At 39.2% G+C, this 26,029-nt stretch overlaps 1 protein-coding gene across 13 annotated transcripts in view; it reads left to right on the top strand.

Moving 5' to 3' along the window:
* Positions 1 to 26,029, top strand: part of ARNTL2 (aryl hydrocarbon receptor nuclear translocator like 2) — a 195,791-nt gene that overhangs the window by 112,181 nt on the left and 57,581 nt on the right. For 6 of the 13 annotated variants that reach the window (XR_002344063.2, XR_014803683.1, XM_084956487.1 and 3 more), the window contains one exon: positions 16,048 to 20,510. The exons of 6 other annotated variants lie outside the window; for them this stretch is intronic. Coding sequence is in view for 4 of the 7 variants with exons in the window: in XM_084956487.1 (XP_084812613.1) it covers positions 16,048 to 16,184 (137 nt within the window). In the remaining 3 variants the exon portion in view is untranslated. Of the gene's footprint in view, positions 1 to 16,047; positions 20,511 to 26,029 lie in introns of those variants that run through there. One more of the 13 variants, XR_014803684.1, reaches the window with a different exon arrangement.

The raw sequence follows: 26,029 nt of genomic DNA, 5'->3' as shown, positions 1-26,029 counted from the left end.
CCACCTGGGAGCAGCTGCTGCCTAGCAACAAACAGCTGGGGAGAAGCCCCCACCCTTAGGGCTACAGAGAACTTGGATGGGAAGAATGACCTCAGGAATAGCACTAGTGCCAGCAGCCCGGCAGGGGGGGCACAGTAGTGGTACACATTCCACAGCTAGGAAATAGTACAAGCAGTACAGCTGGCCGTAGGAGTTACAAATGGCCCAGCAGCCAGGCAGAGTGAAGTGGAAACAGCGCAAATGGCCCTGGGAGTTGCAAACGGCCTGGCAGCTGGTCAGAGGGACAGCAGAAATAGCACAAGCTCCACAGCTCCTGCTAGTGGCCTGGCATAGGCCCACAGGAGTAGTGCATGTTCTGTGGCTAGCAGCAGGAATGGTGCAAGTAGCATATGTTCTGCAGCTAGCCATAAGAGCCGTGAGCAACTTGCCAAGTGGGCAGAATGACCATGGGAAAAGCACAAGCTCTGAGGCAGCTATAGACAGCACTCCTACCAGTGGCCCGGCAGGTGGAGAGACCATGGGAATGGCACAGATCCTACAGCTACATGAGAGCCTTTGAGATACAGTTAGGGAGCATCCCCTGCCCTTGGGGCTACAGAGAATGCTCCCTAGAGTGGCAAAACAGAGGGAGTGACTGCAAATGGCACCTACCCCTGAAAAGCAATCCCAAGAGCCTCCCAGGCAAAGAGGGGGAGGCCAGGAACAGCTGCTGACATTGCCAGCTACAGAGAGCTGCCTGGTAGTGGAAGGGGTCGCAGGAGCCACTTCATACTTTACCCACCCCACCACAAGAGCAATCCCATCAACTGTGAATCACCGCCACCCCCCTCAAAGACCCCATCCCTAGAAGCCACCTGGCCCCAGGAGAGGCAGTGTGATACCGCTGCCCCACGTGGTCTGGGTACATGTGAGCTTCTTCCACCCCTGAGAACTCCAGGATTAGGCACCAGCTGCTGCATCTGTATACCTGCTGTCAAGGGGACGATAAACATAGAAAGGTAGACACTATGAGATGACAAAGAAATAGCTTTCAGAATAAAGAAACAAAACCACATAAAAACAAAAAATTGAAGAGGAGATGGGCAGTCTGCCTGAAAAATAATTCAGAGTGATGATAGTAAAGATGACCCAAGATATCCAAAAAAGAATGGAGACACAGATCAAGAAGTTATAAGAAATGTTTAATAAAGAGCTAGAGGATTTAAAGAGCAAGCAAACTAAGATTCATAGCACAATATCTGAAATGAAAAATACACTAGAAGGAATCAATAGCAGAATAACAGAGGCAGAAGAACAAATAAGTGAAGTAGAAGGCAGAGTGATGGAAGTCACTACCACAGAAAAGAATAAAGAAAAAAGAATGAAAAGAACTAAAGAGAATCTAAGATTCCTCTGGGACAGCATTAAATCTACCAACATCCACATCATAGAGGTTCCAGAAGGAGAAGGGGGGTAGGCAGAGAAAATATTTAAAGGGATTATAACTGAAAACTTCCCTCATATGGGAAAGGAAGCACTCACTCAAGTTGGGGAAGCACAGAGAATCCCATACAGGATAAGCCTAAGAAGAAACACAGTAAGATACATACTATTGAAACTGACAAAAATCAAATACAAAGAAAAAACATTAAAATCCACAAGGGAAAAGCAACAAATAACATACGAGGGAACCCACCCACCCCACCCCACATAAGGATAAGAGCTGATTGTTCGTCAGAAACTCTGCAAGCTAGAAGGTAGTGGCAAGATATATTTAAGGTGATAGAAGGGGAGGAACCTAAAACCAAGAATACTCTACCCAGCAAAGTTCTCATTCAGATATGATGGAAAGATCACAAACTTTTCAGACAAGCAAAAGCCAAGAAAATTCAGAACCTCCAAACCAGCTCTGCAGCAATTACTAAAGGAAATTCTCCAGGCAGGAAAAAAACAAACAAACAAACAAACAAAAAAAAACACAATTAGAAACAAGGAAATTACAAATGAGAAAGCTCACTGGTAAAGGCAAACATAAAAGTAGGAAATCACCCATTGATGAATATGATATCAAAACTAGCAAGCATAAGAGGACAGGACAAATGCAGAACGTTGAAAATGCATTTGAAATTAAGAGGCCAGCAACCAAAACCAATTCTTTACATACATAGATGGTTATATCAACATCTAATGGGAACCACAAACCAAAAAACTATAACGGACACACACATAAAGAAAAAGCAGTCCAAACACAATACTAAAGATAGTCAGTAAATCACAAGAGAAAACAGCAAAAGAGGAAGGGAAGAAAAAAGAACTAAAATAGCAACCCAGTAAAATTTAGAAAATGGCAATAAGTACATACTTATCATTATCCATAATTACATTGATTGTAATGGAATAAATGCTCCAACCAAAAGACACAGACTGGCTAAATGGATACAAAAACAAGACCCATATATATGCTGTTTACAAGACACCCACTTCAGACCTTAGGACACATACATACCAAAAGTGAGGAGATGGTAGAGGTATTACATGCAAATGGAAATCAAAAGAAATCAGAAGTAGCAATACTCATATCAGACAAAATAGACTTTAACATAAAGAAAATCACAAGAGACAAAGAAGGGTACTACATAATGATCAAAGGATCCATCTAAGAAGAAGATATCATAATTGTAATTGTGCACCCAACATAGGAGCACCACAGTATATAAGGCAACTGCTAACAGCAATAAAAGGAGAATTGGCAGCAATGCAATCATAGTTGGAGACTTTAACATCCCACTTACATCAACGAACAGATCATCCTTACAGAACATCAACAAGAAAACACAGGCCTTAAATGACACCCTAGATCATATAGAGTTAACTGCCATTTATACAACATTCCCTCCCAGAGCAGCAAAATATACATTCTTCTTAAGTGCTCATGGAACATTCTCCAAGATAGATTACATCTTAGCCCACAGATTAAGCCTTGGTAAATTTTTAAAAATTAAAATTATTTCAAGGATTTTCACCAACTGCAATACTCTGAGGCTAGAAACCAACTGCAAGAAAAAAATAGCAAAAAACACGAACTCCTGGAAGCTAAACAATATGCTACTAAACAACCAATGGATCATTGAAGAAATCAAAGAGGAAATTAAAAGATACTTAGAGACAAATGGCAATGAAGATACAATAACCCAAAACCTATGGGACACAGCAAAAGCAGTTGTGAGAGGGAAGTTTATAGCAATAAAGTCTTATCTCAGGAAAGAAGAAAGATCTCCAATAAACAACCTAACCTTACACCTAAAACACCTAGAGAAAGAAGAACAGACAAAGCCAAAAATTAGTAGAAGGGAAGAAATCATAAAAATTAGAGCAGAAATTAATGACACAGAGACAAAGAAAACAATAGAGAAGATCACAAGTTGGTTCTTTGAAAAGATCAACAAAATTCATAAACCTTTAGCCAGACTCATCAAGAAAAAAGGGAGATGGTTCAAATCAATAATGTTAGAAGTGAAAAAGGAGAAATTATAACTGACAATACAGAACTACAAAGGATCATAAGAAACTAATATAAGAACCATATACCAATAAAATGGACAACCTAGAAGAAATGGGCAGATTCTTACAAAGGTACAACCTACCAAGACTGAACCAGGAAGAAACAGAAAATACGAATAGACCAATCAAAAGTACTGAAATTGAAAATGTGATTTATAAACTTCCAAAAATCAAAGGTCTAGGACCTGATGGCTTCAGAGTCTAATTCCATCAATCAGGCACTTCACTCCCTGACTTCAGACTATACTGCATAGCTACAGTCATCAAAACAGCATGGTACTGACACCAAAACAGAAGACCTAAATGTAAGGCCAGATACTATAAAACTCCTAGATAAGAATTCCAGTGTTGTGCACAGGGCTTCAGCACAAGGTCAGAGGGGAGGTATGGCCACAGTCATTTTGTGCAGGGGACTCTGCTCTGAAGTGCCCTGGGCAAGGTTCATGCATGCAGTATTCTGTGAGCAAATGACGCTAGAGGAAGAACAGAAGAAAAAAGTTGATATAGAGGAGATGGGATTAAGATGGCAGAATAGAAGGACTGGAGCTCAACTTCTCTCATAAAAACAACAAAATTCACAACTAAAGGCTGAACAATCTCCACCCAAATGGACCAGAAACCTTAAAAAAGATACTCTACTCCAGAAGACAAAGAGGAGGCCACATCAAGAGGTAGGAGGGGGGATTACATGATATAAACAACCCCATACCTCCTGGGTGGGAAGCCCCACAGACTTGAAACTAACTGGTTCACAGAGACTCACCTACAGGAGTGAGCATTCTGAGCCCTACATCAAACTCTCACGTGTGGGGATCTGGCACTGGGAAAAAGAGACCCTGGAGCATCTGGCATTGAAGGCCAGTGGGACTTGTGAGCAGGAGCTCCATGGGGCTGGGGAAAACAGAGATGCCATTCTTTTTTTTTTTAATAATTTTTTTTAATTTTCCCACTGTACAGCAAGGGGGTCAGGTTATCCTTACATGTATACATTACAATTACATTTTTCCCCCACCCTTTCTTCTGTTGCAACATGAGTATCTAGACAAAGTTCTCAATGCTATTCAGCAGGATCTCCTTGTAAATCTATTCTAAGTTGTGTCTGATAAGCCCAAGCTCCCGATCCCTCCCACTCCCTCCCCCTCCCCCTCCCATCAGGCAGCCACAAGTCTCTTCTCCAAGTCCATGATTTTCTTTTCTGAGGAGATGTTCATTTGTGCTGGATATTAGATTCCAGTTGTGAGTGATATCGTATGGTATTTGTCTTTGTCTTTCTGGCTCATTTCACTCAGGATGAGAGTCTCTAGTTCCATCCATGTTGCTGCAAATGGCATTATGTCATCCTTTTTTATGGCTGAGTAGTATTCCATTGTGTATATATACCACCTCTTCCGAATCCAATCATCTGTCGATGGACATTTGGGTTGTTTCCATGTCTTGGCTATTGCGAATAGTGCTGCAATGATCATGCGGGTGCACGCGTCTCTTTTAAGTAGAGTTTTGTCCAGATAGATGCCCAAGAGTGGGATTGTGGGGTCATATGGAAGTTCTATGTATAGATTTCTAAGGTATCTCCAAACTGTTCTCCATAGTGGCTGTACCAGTTTACATTCCCACCAACAGTGCAGGAGGGTTCCCTTTTCTCCACAGCCCCTCCAGCACTTGTTATTTGTGGATTTATTAATGATGGCCATTCTGACTGGTGTGAGGTGGTATCTCATGGTAGTTTTGATTTGCATTTCTCTTATAATCAGCGATGTTGAGCATTTTTTCATGTGTTTGTTGGCCATCTGTATATCTTCCTTGGAGAAATGTCTATTCAGATCATTTGCCCATTTTTCCATTGATTGGCTTTTTTGCTGTTGAGTTGTATAAGTTGTTTATATATTCTAGAGATTAAGCCCTTGTCAGTTGCATCATTTGAAACTATTTTGTCCGGTTCTGTAAGTTGTCTTTTTGTTTTCTTTTGGATTTCCTTTGCTGTGCAAAAGCTTTTCAGTTTGATGAGGTCCCATGGGTTTATTTTTGCTCTAATTTCTATTGCTTTTGGGGGACTGACCTGAGAAAATATTCATGATGTTGATGTCAGAGAGTGTTTTGCCTGTGTTTTCTTCTAGGAGTTTGATGGTGTCCTGTCGTATAGTGAAGTCTTTCAGCCATTTTGAGTTTATTTTTGTGCATGGTGTGAGGGTGTGTTCTAGTTTCATTGCTTTGCATGCAGCTGTCCAGGTTTCCCAGCAATGCTTGCTGAATAGACTTTCTTTTTCCCATTTTATGTTCTTGCCTCCCTTGTCAAAGATTAATTGACCATAGGTGTCAGGGTTTATTTCTGGATTCTCTCTTCTGTTCCATTGGTCTGTCTGTCTGTTTTGGTACCAGTACCACACTGTTTTGATGACTGTGGCTTTGTAGTATTTCTTGAAGTCTGGGAGAGTTATGCCTCCTGCTTGGATTTTGTTTCTCAGGATTGCTTTGGCGATTCTGGGTCTTTCGTTGTTCCATATAAATGTTTGCATTGTTTGTTCTAGCTCTGTGAAAAATGTCATGGGTAATTTGATAGGGATTGCATTGAATCTGTAGATTGCTTTGGGTAGTATGGCCATTGTTACAATATTGATTTTCCCAATCCAGGAACATGGAATATCTTTCCATTTCTTTCCATCTTCTTTGATTTCTTTGATTAAAGTTTTATAGTTCTCGGCATATAGGCCCTTTACCTCCTTGGTCAGGTGTATTCCGAGGTATTTGATTTTGTGAGGTGCAATTTTAAAAGCTATCGTATTTTTGTATTCCTTTTCTAATATTTCATTGCTGGTATACAGAAATGCAACTGACTTCTGAGTGTTAATCTTATATCCTGCTACTTTGCTGAATTTATGAATCAGTTCAAGTAGTTTTGGGGTTGAGTCCTTCGGGTTTTCTATGTATAGTATCATGTCATCTGCATACAGTGACAGTTTTATCTCTTCTCTTCCTATATGGATGCCTTTTATTTCTTTTGTTTGTCTAATTGCTGTGGCTAAGACTTCCAAAACTATGTTGAAGAGCAGTGGTGAGCGTGGGCATCCCTGTCTTGTTCCAGATTTGAGTGAGAAGGCTTTCAGTTTTTCCCCATTGAGTATTATATTTGCTGTGGGTTTATCATAAATGGCTTTGATTATATTCAGGAATGTTCCCTCTATACCCACTTTGGCGAGGGAGAGACGCCATTCTTAAAAGTCACACACAGACTTTCATGTGCACTGGGTCCCAGGGCAAAGCAGTCTCCATAGGAATCTGGGTCAAACCTGACTGCAATTCTTGGAGGACCTCCTAGGAAAACAGGGGTGAATGTGGCTTCTTGCGAGGGAAGGACTTTGAAAGCAAAGCTCTCAGGAATATTCATCAGCTTGCCTTTCTCTGGAGGTGGCCATTTTGGGAAAATCTGGACCCACCCATCAGCACTGAGAAGCCCCAGGCCAAACAATAATCCAGGTGGGATCACAGCCCTGCCCCTCAGTAAACAGGCTCCCTAAAGACCCCTCAGGCACACAGGTGCCTGTAATCCCATCCAGAGACTAAGCCCCACCCACCAGAGGGATAGGAATAAGCTCCATCTACCAGTGGGCAAGCATCAGCCCTTCTCATGAGGAAGCCTACAGCAAGCCCCCATAATGACTTCAGCCACAACGGGGGCAGACACCAGAAGTAAGAGCAGCTACAACTCTACTGTCTGCAAAAAGGTCACCACACCAAAAACCTATACAAATGAAAAGACAGAGAACTGTAACTCAGATGAGGGAGAAGGGAAAAACCCCAGAAAATTAGCTAAGCAATGAGGAGATTCTCAGCCTCCAGGAAAAAGACTTTAGATTGTCAATATTGAAGATGATGCAAGGCATTGGAAACAAACTGGAGGCAAAGATGGATGACTTACAGGAAACACTGAGCAAAGAGATACAAGATATAAAACTTAAGCAACAAGAGATGCAACTACAATAACCGAAATAAAAAATTCACTAGAAGCAACTAACAGCAGAATACAGGAGTCAGAAGAATGAATAAGCGAGGCGGAGGACAGATTAGTAGAAATTACAGATGCAGAACAGAAAAGAGAAAAAAGATTGAAAACAAATGAAGAGAGTCTCAGAGATCTCTGTGACAATGTTAAATGCACCAACATCCGTATTATAGAGGTGCCAGAAGGAGAAGAGAGAGAGAAGGGGACAGAAAAAATATTCCAAGAGATAATAGCCGAAAACTTCCCTAACATGGGAAAGGAACCACTCACTCAAATCCAGGAAGCACAAAAAGTACCATATAAAATAAACCCAAGGAGGAATACACTGCAACACATATTAATCAAACTGACCAAAATTAAAGGCAAAGAGAAATATTAAAAGCACTTGGGAAAAGAAACAAATGACATGCAAGGGAACCCCAATAAGGTTATCGGCAGCTTTTTCAGCAGAAACTCTGCAGGCCAGAAGGGAGTGGAATGATATACTTAACATGATGAAAGGAAAAAACCTTCAACCAAGATTACTTTCCCCAGCAAGGCTCTCATTCAGATTTGAAGGAGAAATCAAAACCTTCACAGACAAGCAAAAGCTGAGAGAATTCAGCAACACTAAACCAGTGTTACAACAAATACTAAAGGGACTTCTCTAGGCGGAAAAGAAAAGACAACAACAGGAAACAAAAATACCACAAATGACAAGGCTCACCAGTAAAGGTGTGTATATACAGTAAAGATACAAAATCATCCACACATAATTATGCTACCAAAATCAGAAATTGTGAGGAAGGTACAAATTCAGGACACCAGAGATGAAATTGCAATTAAGAGAACAACAACTTAAAACAATCTCATATACATATAGACTCTTATATCAAAACTTCAGAATAACTGCAAACCAGAAATCTACAACTGATACACAAACAAACAAGAAAAGTCAACTCAATTCAACAGTAAAGATAGTCATCAAACCACAAGAGGAGAGAACAAGAGAAGAAGGGAAGAAAAAAGAGCAACAACAGCAAATCCACAACAGGTAATAAAATGGCAATAAGAATGTACATATCAATAATTACCTTAAATGTAAATGGACTAAATGCTCCAACCAAAAGACATAGACTGGCTGAATGCATACAAAAACAAGACCCATATATATGCTGTCTTCAAGAGACCCACTTCACTTCTAGGGACACATACAAATTGAAAGTGAGAGGATGGAAGAAAATATTCTGTGCAAACGGGAATCAAAAGAAAGCTGGAGTATCAATACTCATATCAGACAAAATAGACTTTAAAATGAAGGATATTTTAAGGGACCAGGAAGGTCACTACCTAATGATCAAAGGATCAATCCAAGAAGAAGATATAACAATTGTAAATATCTACGCACCCAACATAGGTTCACCACAATATATAAGGCAACTGCTAACAACCTTAAAAGGACAAATCTACAATAACACGATCATAGTGGGGGACTTTAACACCCCACTTACAGCAATGGACAGATCATCCAGACAGAAAATCCACAAGGAAACATAGCCCCTGAATGAAGCATTAAGCAGGTGGACTTGATAGATATTTATAGGACATTCCATCCAAAAGGAACAGAATACACATTCTTCTCAGGTGCACATGGAACATTCTGTAAGATTGATCACATTCTAGGCCACAAATCAAGCCTTGGCAATGTTAAGAAAATTGAAATCACATGAAGCATCTTTTCCAACCACAATGCTATATGACTTGAAATCAACAACAAGAAAAAAACTGCAAAAAGCACAAACACGTGGAGACTAAACAACATGCTACTAAACAACCAATGGATCACTGAAGAAATCAAAGAGGAAACTTAAAAATACCTAGAAGCAAATGACAACAAAGATATGACACTCCACAAACTATGGGATGCACCAAAAGCTGTTCTAAGAGGAAAGTTTATAGCCATACAAGCCTATCTCAGGAAACAAGAATAGCTCAAATAAACAACCTAACTTGACATCTAAAGCAGTTTAAGAGAGAAGAACAGACAAGACCTAAAGTTAGTAGAAGGAAAGAAATCATAAAGATCAAGCAGAAAGCAATGAAATAGAAACAAAGAAAACCATAGAAAACATCAATGAAACGAAAAGCTGGTTCTTTGAAAAGATCAATGACATTGATAAACCCTTAGCCAGACTTAGCAAGAAAAAAAGAGAGAGGACTCAAATCAATAAAATTAGAAATGAAAAAGGAGAAGTAACAACAGACATCACAGAAATACAAAGGGTCATAAGAGACTACTATACACAACTATACACCAATAAAACGGAACCCTAGAAGAAATGGAAAAATTCTTAGAGAAGTACAATCTTCCAAGACTAAACCAAGATGAAATAGAAAAGATGAATGGACCCATCACAATAACTGAAATTGAAACTGTGACTAAAAAACTTCCAACAAAGTCCAGGACCAGATGGCTTCACAGGCGAATTCTATCAAACATTTAGAGAAGAGCTAACACCTCTCCTTCTGAAACTATTTCAAAAAATTGCTGAGGAAGGGACACTTCCAAACTCATTCTATGAGGCCACCATCACTCTGGTACCAAAACCAGACCAAGATACCACAAAAAAAAGAAAATTACAAGCCAATTTCACTGAGAACATTGTGCAATAATTCTCAACAAAATACTAGCAAACTGCATCCAACAATACATTAAAATGATTGTGCATCATGATCAAGTGGGATTTATGCCAGGGATTCAAGGATTCTTCAATATCCTCAAATCAATCAGTGTGATACACCACATTAACAAACTGAAGAATAAAACCCATATGATCCTCTCATTAGATGCAGGAAAAGCCTTTGACAAAATCCAACACCCATTTCTGATAAAAACCCTTCAGAAAGTGGGCATAGAGGGAACATACCTCAACATCATCAAGGCCACATATAACAAACCCAGAGCTAACATCATTCTCAATGGTGAAAAGCTGGAAGAATTCTCGCTGAGATCAGGAACAAGACAAGGATGTCCACTCTCGCCACTACTCTTCAACATAGTTCTGGAAGTGCTAGCCATGGCAATCAGAGAAGTAAAAGAAATAAAAGGAATCCAAATTGGAAAGGAAGAAGTAAAACTATCACTATTTGCAGATGACATAATACTATACCTAGAGAATCCTAAAGACTCTACCAAAAAAACTGTTAGAGCTCATCCATGAATTTGGCAAAGTCGCAGGATACAAAATTAATACACAGAAATTGACAGCATTTCTATACACTAACAATGAAAGAGCAGAAAGAGAAATTAGGGAAGCAATCCTGTTTACCATTGCATCCAAAAGAATAAAATACCTAGGAGTAAACCTACCTAAAAAGACAAAAGACCTGTACTCTGAAAACTATAAGACACTGATGAAAGCAGTCAAAGATGACACCAATAGACGGAAAGACATACCATGCTCGTGGATTGGAAGAGTTAGTATTATCAAAATGACTGTACTACCCAAGGCAATCTACAGATTCAGTATGATGCATATCAAATTACCAAGGACATTTTTCACAGAACTTGAACAAAATATTTTAAAGTTTGTTTGAAAGCACAAAAGACCCAGAATAGCCAAAGACATCCTGAAAAAGAAAAATGGAGCTGGAGGAATCAGGCTCCCAGACCTCAGACTATACTGCAAAACAACAATCATGAAAACCATATGTTACTGGCACAAAGACAGAAATATAGATCAGTGGAACAGGATAGGAAGCCCAGAATTAAACCCACGCACCTACAGCCAACTCATCTATGACAAAGGAGGCAAGAATATACAATGGAGAAAGGACAGCTGCTTTTTTTTTTTTTTTGGTCTTTTTTGTCTTTTTGCCATTTCTTGGGCTCTCCCACGGCATATGGAAGTTCCCAGGCTAGGGGTCGAATCGGAGCTGTAGCCACTAGCCTACACCAGAGCCACAGCAACGCGGGATCCAAGCCGCATCTGCAACCTACACCACAGCTCACAGCAACGCCAGATCGTTAACCCACTGAGCAAGGGCAGGGACCGAACCTGCAACCTCATGGTTCCTAGTCGGATTCGTTAACGACTGAGCCATTATGGGAACTCCAAGGACAGCTTGTTCAATAAGTGTCGCTGGGAAAACTGGAGAGCCACATGGAAAAGAGCGAAATTAGAAATCTTCCTAACACCATACACAAAAATAAACTCCAAATGGATTAAAGACCTAGATATAAGACCAGACACTATAAAACTCTTAGAGGAAAACATAGGCCAAACACTCTCTAACATAACCAACAGCAATATCTTCTCAGATCCACCTCTTAGAGTATTGACAATAAAAACAAAAATAAACAAATGGGACCTAATTAAACATAAATATTTCTGCACAGCGAAGGAAACCCTAAACAAAACAAACAAACAAACAAAAAAAAACAACCCACAGAATGGGAGAAAATCTTTGCAAATGAATCAACTGACAAGGGATTAACCTCCAGAATTTATAAACACTTTCTGCAGCTCCATACAAAAAACCCCACAAATAACCCCATCAGAAAATGGGCAGAAGATCTAAACAGACAATTCTCCAAAGACATACAGATGGCCAAAAAACACATGAAAAGATGTTCAACATCACTCATTATTAGAGAAATGCAAATCAAAACCACTATGAGGTACCACTTTACACCTGCCAGAATGGCCATCATCAAAATGTCTACAAACAGTAAGTGCTGGAGAGGGTGTGGAGAAAAATGAACCCTAGTACACTGTTGGTGGGAATGTAAATTGGTGCAACCACTGTGGCAAACAGTATGGCGATTCCTTAGAAAACTAAAAATAGAACTACCGTTTGATCCAGCAATCCCACTCCTGGGCATCTATCCAGAGAAAAACATGACTTGCAAAGACATATGCACTCCGATGTTCATTGCAGCACTATTTGCAATAGCCTAGACATGGAAACAACCTAAATGTCCATCAACAGAGGAGTGGATCAAGAAGATGTGGCACATATACACAATGGAATATTACTCAGCCATTAAAAGGAACGAAATACTGGCATTTTTAGCAACATGGATGGACCTAGAAATTATCATGCTAAGTGAAGTCAGCCATACAATGAGACACCAACATCCAATGCTTTCACTGGTATGTGGAATCTGAAAAAAGGACAGACTGAACTTCTTTGCAGAGTAGATGCTGACTCACAGACATTGAAAATCTTGTGGTCTCCAGAGGAGACAGTTTGAGGGGTGGGGGGATGTGCTTGGGTTGTGGGATGGAAATCCGATAAAATTGGATTGTGATGATCATTATACAACTACAGATGTGATAAATTGATTTGAGTAATAAAATATATATAGTTGAAAAAAAACCCTAGAGAAAAACATAGACAGAATGCTCTTTGACATAAATCATAGCAACATTTTGTTTGATCCACCTCCTAGAGTAATGATTATAGAAGCAAAAATAAATCAATGGGTCCTAATTAAACTCAAAAGCTTTTTGTACAGCAAAGGATACCATTAAAGAAACAAAAAGACAACCCACAGAATGGGAGAAAATCTTTGCAAACAATGCAGCTGACAAGGGTCTAATCTCCAAAATATACAAACAACTCATGCATCTCAATAACAACAAAAACCAAAAAACCCAATGGAAAAATGAGCAGCAGATCTAAATAGATTTCTTCAAAGAAGACATATAGTCAGTAGGCACATGAAAAAATGCTCATCATCATTAATTATTAGAGAAATGCAAATCAAAACTACAATGAGGTACCACCTTACACCAATCAAAATGGCCATTATTAACAAGTTAACAAAAACAAATGCTAGAGAGGGTATGGAGAAAAGGGAACCCTCCTTCACTGTTGGTGGGAATGTAAATTGTTACAAGCACTGTGGAAAACCGTTCGGAAGTTCCTCAGAAAACTAAATATAGAACTACCGTATGATCCAGCAGTCCCACTCCTGGGCATATATCTGGACAAAACTTTCATTCAAAAAGATACTTGCACCTGTATATTCATTGCAGCACTATTCACAATAGCCAGGACACAGAAACAACCTAAAAATCCATAGACAGAAGAACGGATTAATAAGATGTGGTATATATATATATATATACAATGGAATACTAAGCCATGAGAAAGAACAAAATAATGCCATTTGCAGCAACATGGATGCAACTAGGGATTTTCATACCAAGTGAATAAGTCAGAAAGACAAATACCATATGGTATCATTTATATGTGGAATCTAAAATATAATACAAATGATGCTATCTACAAAACAGAAACAGACTCATGGACATGGAGAACAGACTCGTAGTTGCCGAGGGGGAGGAGAGAGGGAATGAGATGGACTGGGAGTTTGGGGTTGGTAGATGCAAAATATTACACTTAGATAAGCAATGAGATCCTACTGTACAGTTCAGGGAACTATATCCAATCTCTTGGGGTAGAACATGATGGAAGGATCATATGAGAAAAAGAATGTATACATATGTATGAATGAGTCACTATGAGTGGGTACAGCAGAAATTGGCACAACACTGTAAATCAACTATAGTATAATAAAAATTTAGGAGATAAACTATAATGGGAAAGGATCTAAAAAAGATATATGTATAACTTTTCTATACACCAGAAACAACACATTACAAATCGCTATCCTTCAATTTAAAAAAGATTTTTTTCATTCAAAATCCTAAATATAATAATTATACTGCTATTTTTAAGTTAATGCTACTTAGTGGACCTGTCATTAAAAATTTGATTATCAGCAGAATCCGTTATGGGCATTATTAAAACACACAATTTAAATAAAAGTTAAAAGAGCTTTTAGATCTAGAGAAAAATGTTCATTCTCAAGGAAAAGAAAAGAATTTTTAAAGACACAACTCATAAAACATTTGCAATGTAATTATTCATTTTAACTAAGTTTATGCAAAGTCTAAATCAAGTAAATTGAAGTGACACAGTTTTATACCCCTCATAAATGACTGATCTACTGAAAATGTATGTTAAAGAGAATCACAGGAGTTCTCATTGTGGCTCAGAGGGCGAATGATCTGGCTTGTTTTTGCTGACCTGCCAGTTCGATTCCTGGCCTGGGGCAATGGGTTAAGGATCTGGCATTGCTCAGATTAAGATCCCTGGCCCAGGGGTTTCTATATGCTGAAGGTGCAGCTGAAAAGGGGGGGAAATTAGGCACGTGGGGGTGGGGGGGGAAGAGAATCATAAAAAAAGAGAGAGAGAATCATAGGATTTGCAGCTGCTTAATGGCTTCAAACAGACCCACAGAGTAATCACCTCAAATTCTGTTGTACTTTGAAAGATATCTAGAAAACTTTGGTTAATCTGTAGTTGTGTTTTAACCCTAAAATTCTAGGACCTCTTCCTGATCTCTGATTTAAATACCATTTCCATAGCTCCTCTTTATTTCCTTTTTCAAAAAAAAATATGGCAACTTCTGGAGTTCCCGTCGTGGCACAGTGGTTAACGAATCCGACTAGGAACCATGAGGTTGCGGGTTCGGTCCCTGCCCTTGCTCATTGGGTTAACGATCCGGCATTGCCGTGAGCTGTGGTGTAGGTTGCAGACGCGGCTCGGATCCCGCGTTGCTGTGGCTCTGGCGTAGGCCGGTGGCTACAGCTCCAATTCGACCCCTAGCCTGGGAACCTCCATATGCCACGGGAGCGGCCCAAAGAAATAGCAAAAAGACAAAAAATAAATAAATAAATATATATATATATATATATATGGACTTCCCCCCCCTTTTTTTTTTTTTTTTTTGTCTTTTTGTCTTTTGTTGTTGTTGTTGCTATCTCTTGGGCCGCTTCCGCGGCATATGGAGGTTCCCAGGCTAGGGGTTGAATCGGAGCTGTAGCCACCGGCCTACGCCAGAGCCACAGCAACGCGGGATCCGAGCCGCGTCTGCAACCTACACCACAGCTCACGGCAACGCCGGATCGTTAACCCACTGAGCAAGGGCAGGGACCGAACCCGCAACCTCATGGTTCCTAGTCGGATTCGTTAACCACTGCGCCACGACGGGAACTCCTGGACTGCCCCTTTTATAAGAGTCTTTTAAATTTTTGGAAGATAGTCTTTTGTCTCAGCCTTTTCGTTTTGGGGTTAAAGAAGCACTATTTTCACAAGGCCGATTTAAAGTTAAAATTTTCCTTCCAGGCTCTATATACATACCAGAGTAAACCCTAGCCCCTCACTTCCAACTCTCTGGGAGTCTGTACATGTTAGTGCTATTATTTTCTATTAGAAAACTCATAGACCAGCTCACTTATGTGCATCAGATCATCTAAGTGCAATCTATCTGACAGCAGACTGTTATAAAAATAGGTGACCCATTTAAAAGTATATTGGACTTCTGCAATTTAAAACAAATACTTTGCCTTCAATAATATGCTGTGTGGTATCCTAGCCTGGCTTTGCCATTTTTGATGATATTCATTTTTTAACCTCTACGTGTACTTACACAGGCCTGTATTTTAATTCAATAGGAGAAGGTGCCCAGCTGGATTTTGATGCCCTCTGTGATAACGATGACACAGCCATGGCTGCCTTCATGAATTACTTAGAAGCAGAGGGGGGCCTGGGAGACCCTGGAGACTTCAGCGACATCCACTGGACCCTCTAGCATTTGATTTTTAACTCTAGCAATGAGAAACATTTTAAAGCATTTCATTTACAAAAGACCTTATTCTACTGTACTGTATTGTTACTATTTTTATCTTCTATTCCTAATCATGTTCTACCAGTTTTTATATATTTGAAACTGACTTTCACAGGGATAGGGGGAAATATGATTTTTCTCCTCCAATTCTCAGAATTTTCTATAGACTACTTTACTCATTGAAATGGCTTAAAACCCACTAATTGCTATATTTTTGCTAAATCTTTCTAACCAAGAATATCACGTATATCTTGCTTTGGTTTTGCTTTAGTTTTTTGATGCAGTTGTTTTGAGTTTGAAGAATCTAATGTACTGATATTTTCCTTGTGTCTCAAATTCATTTATAATTGATTTATAACAGATTTGTGTAATGTGGAACATTTCCATTCCTTGTATATTTCCTTAATTGAGGGTAGGGCTTAGCCACTTTAAGAAAATAAGTAAGTACTTGGACATTTAAAGGGACAGTGCAAATTTGTAGAGGTAACTACAATGAATACGGTATTCAGTCTTTGTAAGCTTAAGCAAGCACAAGCCAGGGTAGTTATGCTCAGTCGAGCACTTTGAGATGGATTTTAAGTAAGATGATTTCTTATTTAAAACTTAAAAAAAAAAAAAAAAAGCCAAGAGTTCAACTTTGCTTACTGAAAAGGGAAGATCTCAGTGATTAACTTTTGCATGTAAATTTTTCTCTCTTTTTTTAAAGAATATAACCACTCAAGAGTTTTATTACAGATAGAACATGTTTTTGATGCTGAAAAGGTATTTAGCAATGGGTTAGTCTTAGAGGAAGAAACAGGCCCAGGAAGATTCAATGCCTTGTGTAACATCACTATTAAGTTCTTGGGTCTTTTAATGTTTAATGTGTATAAACCAGTTTCATTATACACATTTGAGAAAGCAATAGTCTTGCTGCTTAAATGATTAGTTAACTGACTTAGAAACTAGACATTGGCTTTCTAAATCATTAGGCAGTCACAGTTACCATTGCCTGTAACCAAAGGTAATGATATAAACACATGTTTAAAATCATGAGGCAATGAGAAAATTTCAAAACCAATCTTCTAGCTGTAATTAAAAATCGAGAGCATTTTTAAACCAATAATTAATCTAGAGGTGGCTCAAACAGTGTAAGAATTGAGGATATTTAAAATACTGTATGTACATTTATCTTTTTGAAGCTCAAACTTCCATCAAACCTATGGTTTTAATAGTGCTTTCTAGTTTATCGAGTGTGTTCCCATATATTCTCTTTTGTGCCCCACAAATGAAAGTAAGATAGGCTAGGAGACTAATGGGGAAAACCTGAGGGTCAGATGTGGGGATCAAATTCAGTTTTCCTTTTCTACGTGGTGTTGTAACTCTCCAACAGATTTCCCTTTGAGCCCCTCTCCACAACAAAGCATTCTTTTGACCTTGCCTGTTTCCTCAGGCTGTAAGTAATAAATTTGAACTTGGAGATTGCCTCAATGGCAATCACAGCAACAGGCAACAACCAAAATCAAAAGTCCCTCCACTTTGACATTGGCACTGCAAGGGCAAGGATGTATTGGCCCCTTGTCTTGAGCTGATACAATATATCAGCCATGTCAAAGGGACAGTATCACTCCTGGTTCTGACATTTGAGGACTTGAGAGACATCCATGTTTAGAAGAAGCCAAAGAAACCCCAGAAGATGGGAGAAGATTGGTTTGCAGCAGCCTAAGCATGATAGTTAAGTCTGAAGAGGCAAGAACGATCACATCTGTTCTCCAAGTCGGGTAGAGAGATCTGCCTCCAAAGGTTAGCACTTTAGGGGTCTGAACCACTGCAGGATGGGCTAGATCTCCAGAGTCAGCCTAAGCTAGTGACAGCAAGATAGGTCACTGGGGCTACATGACCTCCAAAGCAGGTGGGGCAAACCCTAATGAAGTAAGGATCTGAGATGCAGAGTTTCTTGAAGTTGGCTATTGCTGCTTGCATAGTAGCAATTCTCTCTCTTTGCAAGGGAAGGGGTCATTCCATAGACCTGTGGGCGGAAAGCCACTTGAATGCTTGGATCCCTTAGTAGCCCTCTCTGATATTTATCTTCTCACCCTGGACCCAGAATCCAATCCATGCGTTGTAAGATATTGTAGCTCTAAGTTCAATGCTTTCTTCAAAATGCATTTGATTGCTACTGGGAGTGCCGTATTTTTATGGTTTACACTATATTACTTTTTTTCTCTTACCAATTAATTGCTTGCATTTTACTGAAAAATATCTACAAGTTTAATGAAAATATCATAAAAAGAATACTCTATTTTTAATTCTAAGAATTGCCTACAATAATATATTGGAGTAGGAGGAGTGCCTGGAATCAGAAGAGCCCACTCAACCTAAATGTATCTGTGTGAGCTCAAGCAAGCCATTTAACCTCTCTGTACCTGAGTTTCTTTATATGTAAAAAGAGGTTTGATCTTTCAGTTTACTTCCAGTTCTGATTCTGTGATTCTAATCCACGGGACTTGAACATTAGACACTAGAAATATGTTGTCCTACAGTATGATAGCCACTGGCTACGTCATCTATTGAGCGCTTGAAACGTGGCCAATACATATTGAGCTGGACTGTGAACATAAAATGCGTGCCAGATTTAAGAGACTTAGTATGAAAAAAAATACAAAACATCACATTAGCAATTTTACATTGATTACATGTTCAAATAATATTTTGGACATAATGAAACATTACAATTAATTTTAAAAATTTTCTAATATGGCTACTGGAAAGCTTTAAATTACACAGGTGGCACACATTATATTTCCACTCTAGAACATTTTTTTAAACAATGTTATGGTTGCACTAGTGGCATGTGGAAGTTCCTGGGCCAAGGATTGAATCTGAGCTGCAGCTGCAACCTGCGGCAATGCTGGATCCTTTTAACACACTGCACTAGGCCAGGGGTTTAACCTGTGCCTCCACTGCAAACCAAACCACTGCAGTCAGGTTCTTAAACTACTGTACCATAGCGGGAATTCCCTCCTCTAGAACATTTTAAGTGGGTATTATTTAAGCAGACCAAAGGTTATACAATAAGTATGCTATTTACCTCTAAATGCTATCTATGGTTTAAAGAACATGAATTCATCCTTAATTCAGTACAAATACCTGTGAACCTCTATCAACATATCACATATAAAAGTTTTTTGAAATTAGTAAACTTGAAAATGTTAGATATTTTATTAGCCCGAAATCAAATGAAAGTTGAGGTATGTGTTGACACTGTATGGTAGTCACTAAATTTGGAAATCCACTGAGAAACAGAAAGACAAATAGGAAGATACAGAATAAACTTTCAGTAAGTAAATGGAATTAAAGGAAGTATCTAATTATAGTGTCACTATGGGAAAAGGTGGTATTCATTGGTTGGTAAAAACTTTGAGGAATTTCTGTGGAGTCCAGGGCACAGATGTTTAAAATAGCCACTCTCTATGTATCATATCATGTTCAGTGAGTCCAGTTTCAGATTCTGCTCTAAAGAGGAATCTACCACTCAGTTAGGTCATTGCTGGGCTCTGGAATTAGAGACTCAGGTTTACCAAGCACAGTATTGTGGGTACAGCGGGATGCTCTAGAATTATCAGAAGCTTAAAGAAAACCTCCTGGGTGGCCACTAGGTGTCACTTTCCCATCCCTATAGTGCTTTGTTGTCATTAGATGATTTTTTTTCCCCAAGTTCCAAGGAGAGGAAGAAAGGCATTTATGACTTTTGTGTCCAGAATAAGTCTGCCTCTGTTTTTTAAGAAATGCTTTTTAAGAAAAGTCTGGGGAGATCCTTTCCACATAAAATAAGAATTTTGGTTTAGAGAACTTTCCAGATGTAGCTCCAATAAAAGCTGACTTTAGAAAGAAAATCCATCCATCCTAGAATGATGCTTTCTCAACTCATTTGGGAGTGTTTGGTGTATGTCATTGCTCATTCAATCCTGAGTTTAGGTTTGCCTTTTTTTTTTTTTAAACGGTTGCATGTGTGGCATATGGAAGTTCCCAGGCTAGGGGTCAAATCAGAGTTACCCACGTCTGCAGCCTACACCACAGCCCACAGCAACACTGGATACTTAACCCACTGAACAAGACCAGGGATTGAACCCACATCCTCATGGATACTAGTCAGGTTTGTTACCACTGAGCCACAATGGGCACTCCCTTAGGTTTGCCTTTTGTACAATTTTTAGCTCTTTCTCATTTCACTTGCTTTTGTCTGTATGTTGGTATTTTTTAAATTTTTGTGGTAAATAATGAGTGAAATTAAACTATATTTTATAATAACTACTGGTTTGGAGTTTTTATTTAACATATTAAACCTCCTCCAAAAAAGTGTGTCCTTAACTACATTCTAAAGTGGAAACATAGACTGGGTAGATGATCCAGAGTTCTAAAACCACTGGGGACGGAGGGACATGTTACTATATACATTTTGGTGGGACCTGTTCATCAGGGTGTGCTAACTGCTGTAAAAACCCTAAAATATCAATGGCTTATGGAGTTCTCATTGCAGCTCAGGGGGTTAAGAACCTGACATAGTGTCCAAGAACCTCACTCAGGGGTTAAGGATCCGGTGTCACCACAGGTGCAGTGGAGGTCGCAGATGCGGCTCGGATCCAGTATTGCTGTAAATGTAGGCCGGCCCCTGTAGCTCCGATTCGACCCCTAGCCTGGGAACTTCCATAATGCAGGTATGGCTGTAAAAAGAAAAAATAATAAAAATAAAAATTAAAAAATATATCAGTGGTTTAACTCAGTAAAGTTTTCCTCCTCTTTATCACATCCAGTGTCATTAGTAATATGTCTCTGACTCTACTCCCTTCTCCTCCCTGCCTCTTCCTCTTTCCTTCTTTCAGCTTTGCTTTCCTCTAAGTGGATTTTATCTCCTAGTGGACCTTCTCCTTGATACTGATGCACAGAAGCAATTATACCTGGAAAGAGAGCTTCTCTGTTTCCTAGTAATTCACAAAAATGCCCATCGATGAGGCATCTGTTTTAACTTGTTTCACACGGACTTTCCTGTAGTCAACAGGCTGGAAGACAGCAAGGCTTTGGTCCCATGACAAAACCTGGGTTTAAAGTCATCCTTGAAAGGGAAAATCATGGTGAATATAGCCAACTGCCTGACAGCCTAGGGCCAGAGGAAGGAATAAGGATGTACTCAGAAGGGACAATGGAGAACTCATAATTCTTGACAGTTGATGATTTCCTAGAATTGTGAGCTTATTTGAGCCTCAAGTATCATTAGTTATTTTATTCTATTTTTGAAGGGTGGGGGATGGCAAGGTTATATCACATTTTTTTTTCTTTTTATACACCTGCAGCATACGGAAGTTCCCAGGCCAGAGGCAGAATTGGAGCTGCAGCTGAGGCCTACACCACAGCCATGGCAACCCACGATCTGAGCCACATCTGTGACCTACTCTTCAGTTTGCGGCAATGGTAGAACCTTAACACACGGAGCCACAACAGGGATTCCTATATCACATTTTTTCAGCCTTGCCTATTTTTTTTATTTAATACCTAGTCAGTAGTCACTTTGGAAGACTCTGTCCATTGCTTAAGGCAAGTATGTGTTGAGAAAGACAATTAAGAGTTGTCTTAAATCCTTGTCCACCTGTATGTTTCTGGCATTGAATTTATACTTAAGCAGTCTTAGCACTTGGCTAACTGTTAGGCAGTATTTCCCACAGTTATTCCTTTCCAGGAAGAAATCTGTTGCATATTGCCTTGGGGGGTAAATACATCAAAATAATTTTTGTATCACAGTAATTTTTGTGACAAAATACCTTTTTTAAAACATTAAAAGTAGGAGTTCCCACTGTGGCACAGCAGGTTAAGAATCCAGCATTGTCTCTGCAGTGGCTAGGGTTGCTGCTGAGGTGTGGATTCAGTCCCCCACCCAGCGCAGTGAGTTAAGGAGCTGGTGTTGTCGCAGCTGTGGCATAGGTCACAGCTGCAGCTCCCTGGCCTGGGAATTTGCATTTGCTGCAGGTTCTAGGGAAAAAAAATACTAAAATTAGAAACCTAGGTTATGCCAACTCATCACTTAAGTGAATGCTTGGAAATCCCATTTAATACTTGGTTGAATGAGCAGTAACTCTAAAGGGCTACCAATCTATTAGGTTGACATCTAGACCAACAGCATACAATTACCTGATGGCTTATTTATGGGAATCCACAGTGTTCTATTTGATTTAACAAAGATCGAGAAAGACATAGTGTAGGAAATAGTTTCTTACCGGGGCAGGGGGAGGGGGCTGATGGATACATATCAGATTATACATAAGATAATCAAATCAGTAATATTTACAGTAGAAAGGATACAATTCTATTTCTTTTTTTAGTAAGTGTTTTTCTTTCCTTTTTGACCTCCCCTCAGCATATGGGGTTCTCATACCAGGGATCAGATCTGAGCCACAGTTGTGACCTACGCTGCAGCTGCCACAATGCTGGATCCTTTAATCCACCGTGTGGGGCTGGGGATGGAACTCACAACCCAAGCTGCTGTAGTCAGATTCTTAACCCACTGTACCACAGCAGGAACGCCTACAATTCTATTTCTTTGTAATAACATTAGTAGCATATTTTGTTTCCAATTAGTTTTCTGATTATAAAGGAACTTTATATTCACTATTAAAAATTCAGAAATACAGAAATGCTAAAAACTTTTTTTTTTTGTCTTTTGTTGTTGTTGTTATTGTTGTTGCTATTTCTTGGGCCGCTCCCTCGGCATTATTGTTGTTGTTGTTGTTGCTATTTCTTGGGCCGCTCCCGCGGCATATGGAGGTTCCCAGGCTAGGGGTTGAATCGGAGCTGTAGCCGCCGGCCTACACCAGAGCCACAGCAACGCGGGATCCGAGCCGCGTCTGCAACCTACACCACAGCTCACGGCAACGCCGGATCGTTAACCCCCTGAGCAAGGGCAGGGACCGAACCCGCAACCTCATGGTTCCTAGTCGGATTCGTTAACCACTGCGCCACGACGGGAACTCCTAAAAACATTTTTTAAATTGCCTATAATTTCACCAACCAGTGAAAAATCACAATTAACATGAGTATTTCTTTTTTCTAGGCCTTTATATTCTGATGATTTTATAAAGTTAGAATCCTGTTACTTATACAATTTTATTATTCTTACATTTTTTTGTAGGAAAGTAACAGATGTATATCAATTACAATTCAGTATTGAAAGGCATAAAATTATGCCCCTCAAAGTCTTGATTTATCACAAATTCTCATTCTCCAGAGCAACCACTTAATTTCTTTGTTTTGCTGATTATGGTATTTATACTTATGTTCCTAAACATGCTTCTATTGCCACTTCTTGACTTGTTCAAGATGGATATAGAACAGCAAGGTAATTTATTTCAGTATTTCCCTATTAAGGAATATTTAGGATGTTTGGATAGTTTTACTCTTATAGGTAACATGTCAGTCGCCATCCTTCTACACAAATATTTACTATTTTGTTTAGAATGCATTTCTGGAAATACAGTTACAGATCAAAATCGACCAATTCCTATATACACAAAGTTTGTATACAGTGTTCTTTCCTGAGTTAATTTTTACCTGGTTAAATAGGTCAGTCCTTTCTTTTTTTAATTTTCTTTGCTTTTATGCTCAGAAACACTTGTCCACCCCAAGATCAAATAAACACACACTTGTATTTCCTCCTACTCATCATGAGGTTTCATACTTTTACAATAAAGCCTTCAGTTGAGCTGAAATTTATTTTAGTTGATAACAACACAGATGTCTACTTATTCTTTCCAAAACATTAGCCACTTGCCCCACAATCATTAAGTGACTCATCCTTCCTTTTTCCCACCATTTTGAACTGTCACTTTTACCGTCCGTTAAATTCTTATATCCTATTCTAGGACCTACTGGGAAAAGAGGTGGTGAAGGTGGAGGCGATGCTAAGTGGGGAGGGGAGGTACTTCCATACTCCTGAGTTAATCTGACTGCCTTTCTTTCAGCGGTGCCAAAGTGCTTAAATTAATTAGATGTAATAGAGCTTGATACTAACAGTGTCTCACCTTTTCTTTTGAAGCGTTCAGAATGTAACTTTCCAAAACAGGCTGCTTTGGCCGATTCTTTTAAGCGGAATACACTTGAGAAACAGCAGATACAGGAAGGTCTCCCCCTTTCTACCTCCAAGCAGGACCTGAAATTTCCCAAAAAAGGTGCCCTCTCTGTACCAGGAAGACAATATTCTTAGCATCAGAGACTGGAAATTGATGCTGAAATGGGCCTGTATGAAGAGATCTTCTCAAGTAACAACCAATCTTCCATTCGTTTCCCCCATTTAGTTCCTAGGCACTGCTCCATAATTTACTGCCTGTAGCTCAAGATCCTTTGTCTTTTTTTCTCTTTTTAAAATTTAATTTTATTGGAGTATATTTGACTTACAATGCTGTATTAGTTTCAGGTGTACAGCAAAATGAATCATATATATATATTTCCCATTCTTTTTTCCCATAAACGTAATTATGAACTATTGAGTAGATTTTCCTGTGATGTATGGTAGGTTCTCATTAATTATCTACTTTATACAGTAGTGTGTATATGTTACTCCTGCCCTCCCTTCCATGGCTCCACCTATGGTAAACCTATGGTATGATTGGTTTTGAAATCTGTGAGTTTGTTTCTTTTTTAAAAATAAGTTCTTCTGTATCCTTTTTAAATTAGATTCCACATATAAGTGATATCATATATTTGTCTTGTCACACCCCCACAATTTATCCTTCGTCGTGTAAAAAGGGATATAAATTTTTGTACCTAGTGGCTTCTTCTTCATTTTCTTTCTGGAAACTCCTATGCACACACATAAAATTAAATAAATTTGAAAAATGCTTTTCCATCTGTTAATCTGTCTTTTGTCTGTTTAATTTTCGGCCCAGAAATAGAACCTAAGAGAATAGATGGAAGTTTACTCTTCCCCCCACACGCTTCATTCCTTTTTTCTGAAAAGTTTTAAACATATATATTTCTATATATTTATACATTTATAAAATAGTGTGTGGAGTTCCCATCGTGGCCCAGTGGTTAACGATTCTGACGAGGAACCATGAGGTTGCTGGTTCGATCCCTGGCCTCGTTCAGTGAGTTAAGGATCCCGCATTGCCATCAGCTGTGGTGTAGGTCACAGATGTGGCTTGGATCTGGTGTTGCTGTGGCTCTGGCGTAGGCTGGCAGCTGTAGCTCCAATTCAGCCCCTAGCCTGGGAACCTCCATATGCTGTAGGTGTGGCCCTCAAAAGACAAAAAATAATAATAATAAATAAATAAATAAAATAAAATAAAATAGTGTGAAGAGTGACCTTTTCTGATCTCAACATTTCTTTTTTTAAATAAACTTCTGAATTTGTCAGACTACAAATAGATCACTTAATTAATTACACTTATGTTACAACTAAATCTTTCAAGAATGGTGGTGATGTGTTTTGCCTTCTACACTTTTGTTATATATGGAAGATGTTTATTCTTGGAACAACCATCTGTCCAATGCTACAGTCTGTGTTCCCTTAAGTAGTTGACATTCTGAGAGAATAAGAATAATCCAACATTTATTAAATTCTTATGATGGCAGGCATAGTTCCTAAGCCTTTAACGTATGTTCATCTAAGTGCCCTAACAACCCTGGAGATAAATGCTCGTACACATGACGAAACTGAGGCTCAGGGTTAAATACCTGGACAATGTTGCCCAGCTCATAAGCTGTGGAGCTGGATCCAGACCTGAGCTGCCCAGATTGGCACTCTTAACCCTACCTTTCGGTAAACCTTTCGATTTGCTGTG

Source organism: Sus scrofa, chromosome 5 (genome assembly GCF_054392235.1).
Source record: "Sus scrofa isolate SSC_HxYL_T2T_F1_AM1 chromosome 5, Sscrofa_HxYL_maternal_Yorkshire_Landrace_v2.0, whole genome shotgun sequence".
Classification (NCBI taxonomy): Eukaryota; Metazoa; Chordata; class Mammalia; order Artiodactyla; family Suidae; genus Sus; species Sus scrofa.
The sequence above is the reverse complement of the archived record's forward strand: the minus strand, read 5'-3'. Positions and strand labels throughout refer to the sequence as shown.